Source organism: Crocodylus porosus, unplaced genomic scaffold, assembly GCF_001723895.1.
Source record: "Crocodylus porosus isolate Cpor-Errol unplaced genomic scaffold, CroPor_comp1, whole genome shotgun sequence".
Lineage (NCBI taxonomy): Eukaryota > Metazoa > Chordata > Crocodylia > Crocodylidae > Crocodylus > Crocodylus porosus.
In genome coordinates this window covers 23,107,241-23,115,587 of record NW_017728931.1, presented here as the reverse complement: position 1 = coordinate 23,115,587, position 8,347 = coordinate 23,107,241, and the positions used below count along the sequence as shown (strand labels likewise).

At 41.9% G+C, this 8,347-nt stretch overlaps 1 protein-coding gene across 1 annotated transcript in view; it reads right to left on the bottom strand.

Annotated features, from left to right (window-relative positions):
• The window catches only part of ITPR2 (inositol 1,4,5-trisphosphate receptor type 2), a 361,003-nt gene that overhangs the window by 217,837 nt on the left and 134,819 nt on the right, over positions 1 to 8,347 (bottom strand). Inside the window, exons 11-13 of the mRNA XM_019544387.1 lie at positions 4,873 to 5,027; positions 3,649 to 3,748; positions 3,348 to 3,508 (exon numbers count right to left, since the gene is read on the bottom strand). Of these exons, the coding sequence (XP_019399932.1) occupies positions 3,348 to 3,508; positions 3,649 to 3,748; positions 4,873 to 5,027 (416 nt within the window). The remainder of the gene's footprint in view (positions 1 to 3,347; positions 3,509 to 3,648; positions 3,749 to 4,872; positions 5,028 to 8,347) is intronic.

The following is an 8,347-nucleotide window of genomic DNA, read 5'->3' as shown; positions in this document are numbered from 1 at the left end:
TTCAAGAGCAAATTGGATGCTTATCTTGCTGGGATCCTATGACCCCAGCTGACTTCCTGCCCTTTGGGCGGGGGGCTGGACTCGATGATCTCCCGAGGTCCCTTCCAGCCCTAATGTCTATGAAAACTATGAAATACCAGCCCCTGACAGCATTGATCAAAAGAAGCATTGAAAATGGATTTGAAAAAAAGGCAGTCTGTCTTGCTGTCCTTACTAGGCTGAATGAGCTTTAGTGAGAACTAGGATGTGCTCTAATAAAGAATGTCTCTGCTGCTACCAAAGGATGGCTCTCATTCCTGGGAGAAGCAAGCAAATAACATCATGACATTGCACCTGCAACTCTGAAATCAAAATGGTCACTGTACTCACTTTAAGGAACATCTTTGAGAAGAACCAGCAGTTTTCCTGCAGAACCTCTACAAAGCCACAAGCTCTTACCCTAGAACTAATAAATAAGCCAGGGAAAACAAAGGGTGGGGGAAAGCTGTCAGCACACAGAAGGCCAGATTTTGTTCAGTGGCTGCATCAACATGAGCAGCAGACTGCGCAGTTTTTACTGAGCAGCCATTTAGTCATTTACTTATGCAAGTACTAAATGATTGCACAGTAACTAGCGTTATTGTTCAGTACCATCCCCGCATGATTTTTCGTGATGCTACAGCACAGTAACAACGAGCTCATTACCACTGTGCAATACTGTCGCATCCAGCAATGCTACTGTATGGTAGCAACCAGCTACTGCGCAGTAACGCCTCATGTAGTTGTACCCAGTAAAGCCTATTTAACTTCACTGACCTCAAGAGGGGTCATGAATTTGGCCAGGATCCAGTCTGGGCTACAAATTAGTCTGCTACTAGAGTCACATTTGGATCTTTGGTGGAGAGTTTCAAAGCCAGCTAAGGAATTCTGGCACACAACTGTCATTAATAAAAATAGCAACAGTGTGGCTAACCTACTGATCAACACAAAATCATAGCCCATGTGTAGCTATGATTGAGTAGAGCAAGACTCACAACATAAGGATGCTTTCCAAACAGATGGTGTGGGACTGAGCAACAAGACAAAACTTGTGGGATCACTATGCATCTAAGCCAGAACATGGTGGAGTAAGTGGAAACGAAAAACACTATTAAGCTGAATACGAGCCAACAGTGTGTTCTTGTTACAGAAAAAGGGTTAATAGCATAGTGGGCTGTATTAATATAAGTGACACTTGCAAGTCAAGGGAAGCAAGTCCTCCATTCTATTCAGCACTGATGAGGCCTCATTCGGAATCCTGTGTCCAGTTTTGGACCCCATGCTTCAACAAATTAGGAAGAGTCCAACAGAGAGCATGAAAAAATCATTAGGGGGTTGGCAAACATGACTTATAAGGAAAACCAGAAAAACTGTGTTTATTTAGTCTGGAGAAGAAAAGAATGAATGGAGATGGAGAAGGGGGTTCATAACAGTCTTCAAGTACTTGTAGGGAAGTTATAAAGAAGATGGAGATAGACTATTCTTTATGGCCACAGGGAACAACATGATGAGCAACAGTCTTAAATTGCACCAAGGAAAATTTGGGTTGAATACTAGGAAGAACTTTCTTACTAGGAGAGTGGTTAAGCATTGGAACTGGTTACCCAGGGAGGCTGTGAAATCTCCATCCTTGGAAGTTTAAGAGTAGCTTAGACAAACACTTTGACAGCATGGTTTAGTTGGATATAATTCTGCCCTCCATCAGGGGGCTGCAGTAGATGACCTTCTGAGGTCCCCCTTTCAGCCCTACTTATCTGTGATAATATGATTCTATTCATTTTAAAAAAGCAGGGATACAGAAGTAATGATTAGGTACTGAAACTGCTTTGAAATATTTTCAACATTGTATCACACCAATAGCCTCATTGCTTGATGATGCTGAATCATGACAACACAGCAAAGCTAATAGGAGGACACTTCATTTGGACCATTAGAGCAGTGCACATCAGGATAAATCTTCAATCTACCACCAAACAATCTGTTCCAATCATTACTGACAAAAAAGCTCTTGATTTGATAATCTACAAACATTCGATTTTATTGCCAAAAATAATTAACATTTTCAGCAAAAAGTTGTGCATGATCCACAGTAGAATGAAAGTTACAAATTAATAGTATCCGAGATGCTGTCTAATATTCAATTTTACCACAGACAGCTGAAAATAAATAGTAAAGTACATCACCAGCAGTGTGATACATTTGGCTACAACATACAACAAAATCCCTTAATTCATGGGCAGATGTGAAGGGCAGACACTCTAGAACAGCTGCAGTTGAAGCGTGGATGAGTGGGAAGGGCAGATACTTTAACTACAGTAGTATTATGAAGAAGTGACTAGGGAATTAGGGAAGATAAAAGGAGGGCTGAGAAAAAGAGAGGAGTAGATGTTGGGCCAGCTTCCCAGTTATGCTAAGGCCCCTTTATATTGCTTTAGAAAGGTGAAGGGACCTGAATTACCACTACTCTAAGGTTCCTTTACACTGGCTGTGGCTTCAATGGGCTTACTGCAAATAAAGAATCAGGCCCAGAGGATTCAATTATTATACAATTTAAGCAGTTTAGGGTAGAAACTCAAATTATAAATTTACATTTGCCTATTCTTCCTCCTTATCTATGTTCAGTGCTTAAAAGGTCCCTGTGAGACCAAGAAGCACTATCATGAGGTGGTTCAAGCACCTGCTTTGAACACCTTCAAGAGACACTGAGATGTCTATCTTGCTGGGATCCTCTGACCCCTGCTGACTTCTTGCCCTTGGGCAGGGGGCTGGACTTGTTGACCTTATGAGGTCCCTTCCAGCTCTAATATCTATGAATCTATGCCAATTTTCAAAATGGGGAATCAAGGTATGCTATGTTTTCACTATAAACGTACTGTGCCTGGCAGTGATACCCTCCTCAAGCTGTGCGCTCCACACTGGCAGCCTTCTCAACTGGAAGCTGTATCCAGGCAGCACTTAAGGCAGGCTTACTTAGCATCATTAACACTCGGGGCAATGCTGACTTCTGGAACTACATGGTCACAGCTGCCCTGCTTCTGGTTTAGGAGGAAGCCCTCACTAAACAAAGCAGTCCACTTGAGGGTGCTACTGCTGGGTTTGCTGTGCAGACACAACTTTAGTGACTCATCCAGTGTCTTAGCAGAAGTCAGTGACAGAGAAGAGAGTATGAGACCTGAGCTCAAACGCTCACCCCCTACCCCCATCTCACCCAACTACTTACTTGTCCAAATGTAACCCCCACATCCATTGCCATAGTATATACTTCCTGTGCATGGTACTGACTGGGAAGGGAGATGGGTGGAGGGAGGGAAGCACAGAAGATTACTAACCTCCTTTCATTTTGTGTTATTGTTCCATTCTCCAACTTTTTAACAGTTGAAGCTAACACTTTGTTGGCATCATTGGCAAAATCCAAGTCTCTGACCTCAGACAGAGGAACTGAAATAATGGCAAAAGCTTCCTTGTCTTCTTTTGTTTGGCACGTCCCAATCTGTAATATTATTTAAGCACACTTTAATTTGGATAAGCAATTCTCCACCTTTCACTAAGTAAATCACAAGGATGTTAAATCATTGACAGAAAGTTTTAGAAATGAATTTGGTAAATTCATACACGTTCACCAATATTTACCTTCAACATTACAGGTCTCTCTTCATCTGTGTCTATCGGAATGCTAGTGCTGGTCACCCAGGTATTAGTGCATAAGTGCCTCAGTCTCACATAAGAGTTCCTAGAGAAAAACCAAACAAAACAACAAGGCTGGAGAAAGAAGGATGCACTGGTTTTGTGCCAGACATTTTCAGAGACACTAAGAAAGAGATTAATTGAGCCCCAAAGAAAACATTTTATTTATAAAGTCTAGTCCAAGTAAAAAGATTTTAATGAATCTCAACCAATATGTTTACCAAAATATAACATGCCAGAAAAGTAAAACTGACAAATAAGGTTTCCTAGGCTAATGGTTAGATTTTGCAAGCTCATGCTAACATGAGTAAATATTTGTATCATCTTACAGCCCTCCACTATTAATCAAGTTCACAAAATGCAAATACTGGACTTTTAAAAAATATTTCAGTTTAATAACTTGTGATGCAGTCATAAGGTACCACTAAGAAATTAATGCAATCATTTTTTCAGGGAATATTACTTCTACTGTTAAAATTAATTCTCTTTGACAAAGTCTGAATACCTTATTTCATATTCAAAGTCTGAATATTCAGACCAGTGAACTGTGCTGGCAAAAAAATGAACACAGAAAATAAACTTTAATGTTACATCCACATACTTAGGAATCAAATTTTAAATCAACAGACAACAATTTGCCCCAAAGTGACTGCACCATGTGACTTACCTGGACAACTGTAGCTAAGCAATGGTTTAAATTTCAAATATTCACAATTAATCCCCACAGTAAAACATTCAAAAAGCTATTTTTGAATAAATTTTAACAAAAATACATTTAAAAAGTTATTGTGATCTGCCAGGGAGACAAGCAAAAGTCATCGAATAAATTATTTACTGTGAATGATCTATCACCAGTCCTGTTTTTCCAAGCAGTGTGCTGAGCTCAACTCTGCTCTCAGTTATATTCAGTGCAACATCTGGCCTATTATTTTTATCCTGACAGACTCCCTTTAGGTCTTACATGTTCTGTCCTTACAATTATTTTATCCAATCATAGCTGCAGGATCATGTTTTATATATCTCTTGTTTATCTGTGAACACTCCTCAATTTTAAATGAAGAATAATGCTAGTTTCTGTTTGATTGTTCTGCTTTACCCACCAGTATATCACTAGAGAGAAGCCTGGTCAGTGCAGCACTATCTTTTTTTATTTTTTTTATTTTGTTTTACCTTGGAACCAGGCAATCAGCTCTCTGAAGAGTGGTGGCATCCAGTTCAAAGAGAGATGCAATGTCATTTCCATGTGGTACAGAGACCAAAGTATACATAATCTTCTCCCCTGCTTGGCGTTTCTTCTTTGAAGCAGGAAGGTCGCCATCTCTCTGCTGATTAGGCACATGGGTTATTTGCTTGTATCAGGACCCATTATAAATTCTCCAATTATTTTGTGGACAAGTAACACACCTGAATATTATTTTTATGTTCCAGCAAGGATGTGCTAGGGCCAGCTTTGGACTGTAACACAAAGGATGCACTTTGCCCCAGGGCCATGGGGTCTAGATAATCATTATAACAAACACAAGTCACAAGCAATTGAGACAATAGTCCTATTTACGTTATTATTTGACATCAGCAGCTTCAAAAACCTGCTGTTATTGCAGACCCAACAAATGCAGCTACACAGCTCTAGTTTGCAGACAGCCAACAATAAAAAAAGAAATGGGAGGAAAATCTAGTTTTAGAGAGACAGAGAGAGAGAAAAAAAATAATCCAAATGCTTTTTTTAAGAGTTTGTTCTCTTTCCCCCACCAATGGTCATAACGCTGGCACTGGAAGTGAGACTGACCAAGACAGAGCCCCACTCAAACCAACCTGTCACCACAAGGAGTACTGCCATCTGAGCCTATTAAACTTCTCAACATGGACTGACAGACAACATGTTTGAAGCTGGACATTGCCTGGTCCTAAGCATCTCCAACTCCCCTTGTCTGCAGTTGGAACTGAGGGCCACCAAACAAGATGGGGCCCTGGCATTGAAAGGCCAGTTTGACAAAGGTATGTAGGTCCCTCCTGATGCAGATAGGCACCTACAGAGATTTACATAGACGACGCATGGGGGGTTATGGGTGGGGCATGTGCCCCCCTGAGACTGGCTGCTGCCGAAGCTGCCGCCAGCTTCTGCGGGTGGTTGCCACTTGCAGCCACCCCCCGCCCCGCCACCGCAGTCTCCACTCACCCACAACAACACCAACACTAGCAGCTGCAGGCGATCCCCTCTCACCGCTCACTGACAATGACACTGATGGCTGCGGGCAGTCCCCGCTTGCTGCCGTGGTGCCCCCCCAAGTCTTGGGAGGCACCAGTCATTCATGGAGATTTATAATACATCTAAACAGGATATCTCCCATTAGAAGTAGAAGGACTAATCCCACTCAGCGTGTATCTGTATCTTTAGGCACCAGATGGCTAAATTCTCAAAGCTTCAACATGAAAACCTTTGCTAAAAGAAGTCATCCATATACATGTCTGTAGCACCAATGCAATCTATGAGATTACAGGTATAAGTAAAGTCCACTCCTGGTTTTTTAGACTACAGGGTCAGATCAAAGATTTACAACCAATTAACAGATTAACAATCCTGGACACATCATGAGCTCAATCTATATATCAGGGAGAGGGAAAAAGGTTAGAGCCAAGGAGAGGAGAGACAAGAAAAAAAATCAGACACTAGAGAGCTGAAATGCGATTAACATGATTTATAGCATGCCACTGAGCAAGAAATGAATGTATTAAGCAATGCAAAAATGACACTTGTTTTGCATTTGTCATTTGATTAGACTTATACAGAAAGAGATAATCAAGGACAATGCTTTGATTACTCCTATGGCCCATTGATTAAGCATCACAATTAGAGAAGAGTGAACCAGTTCAAATAAGACTAGTTTCCCTTCTAATCTCTGTGCATAGGGCACTTTTCAAATCATTCTTAAGAATACACTTCCTCTGCAAGCTAACTCTTCATCCCACTACTTCATCTGAAGGAAAAATACCGCAGCAACAAACAGACCCTGACTTTTCATTGGCTCATCTGCTGCTTATTGAATTGTCAGAAAGGTTCATTATATTCAGTGTCTTATACAAAGTCAAGCATACTCTTGGCCATTAATTATAAAATTAAAATAAAAAAATTCCGCTCCCCCCCACACAGAATATCAGACAAAATCATCCATTCAAAATTGACCTTTCTGTAACATGAAAAGCCTGGATGAGTCTCTCTTCCACCCTGCATATAGGTTTCAGGCACCTTTTCATTTATGAGCTCCACACAAGACCTGAAATGGCAGTACAAATACACCCCAAGAGATGACATTCTTGTGTTGTTTCTAGCATAACTCAAACCAGAAACCAGCATCAAATGAAAATCTCCTCTCAAGATTTCCAACCAGAAGTGAACCTAAAGACCAGGGGTGTCAAACCAGTGACCTACAGACTGGATCTAGCCTACAGAGCTGTTCTGTATGACCTGGTGTCTCAGGTCATACAAACTTCTTTTGATTTAGCCCGATCACAGATTCATAGAGGTTCCTGAGGACTGGAAGAGGGCCAATGTTATACCCATTTTCAAGAAGGGGAGGAGGGAGAACCCAGGTAACTATGGGGCAATTAGCCTAACATCTATCCTAGGGAAAATCCTGGAAAAAATTAATTAAGGAGTCTATGTGTGATAGGCTTCCAGAAGGTAGGATTCTGAATGACAGCCAGCATGGCTTAGTCGCGCGCAAGTCTTGTCTAACCAACCTCATCTCCTTTTACGATCAGGTGACTCGCCACCTGGGTGATGGACAAGTGGTAGATATTGTATACCTTGACTTCCACTTTGATCTGGTATCCCATGATGCTCTCATGATAATATTGGAAGATAGTGGGCTAATCTGTGAGATGGTTAGATGGGTACAAAGCTGGCTGTAGGGTAGGACCCAGAGGGCACATCCACAAATGCAAGCACACGCACATGCAGCAGCTCAAATACAAGTGGTGCAAATTTGCGCTGGGGCTTTTTACCTCAGCGCATGTGCCCAGACATGCACTTCAGTGTGGGGCAAATTGTGCCACTTGGTGCAAAATAACCCTGCCTGCCTCCTCCTGGATCTGCAGCCAGGGGGAGCTAGAGCCCAGGGCCAGAACCTGTGTTGTCCCCAGCAGTATAAAAAGCTGCCCTGTCCTGGCCCCCGCAGTACAAAAAGATGCCCTTTCAAGTAAGTCAAGGCTACTTGTTCTCAGGAGCTTCTGGGACCCAGCCAATTGGAAGCTGGTGACACTACCCCTTGTGCCAGCTGGACTGCTGAAGCAGCCCTGAGAGTTCCCTGCACCCCCTACCCACTGCAGCAGTCTGGGCATCTATTACCAGGAAGATGTTCTGGGTGTGGTAGCCTGCTTTGAACTGTCAAAGCACATCCTCCTGGCTACAACTGACTAGGAGGTCAACCACCTCCAGCCGGGTCCAAGGTGCCAGCTCTGAGCAGGCAAGGTCCTGCCACTGAAATTCTAGTATTTCCTATTTGAACACTGAAAAATTCCTGATAAAAAAATCCCGAAGTCACTCTGTAAAATACCCCAAAAATCCATGTTCCTCCACAATTAAAACAAAAGACCACTATATATATAGATATATATAGATATATATATATAGATATAGATATATATA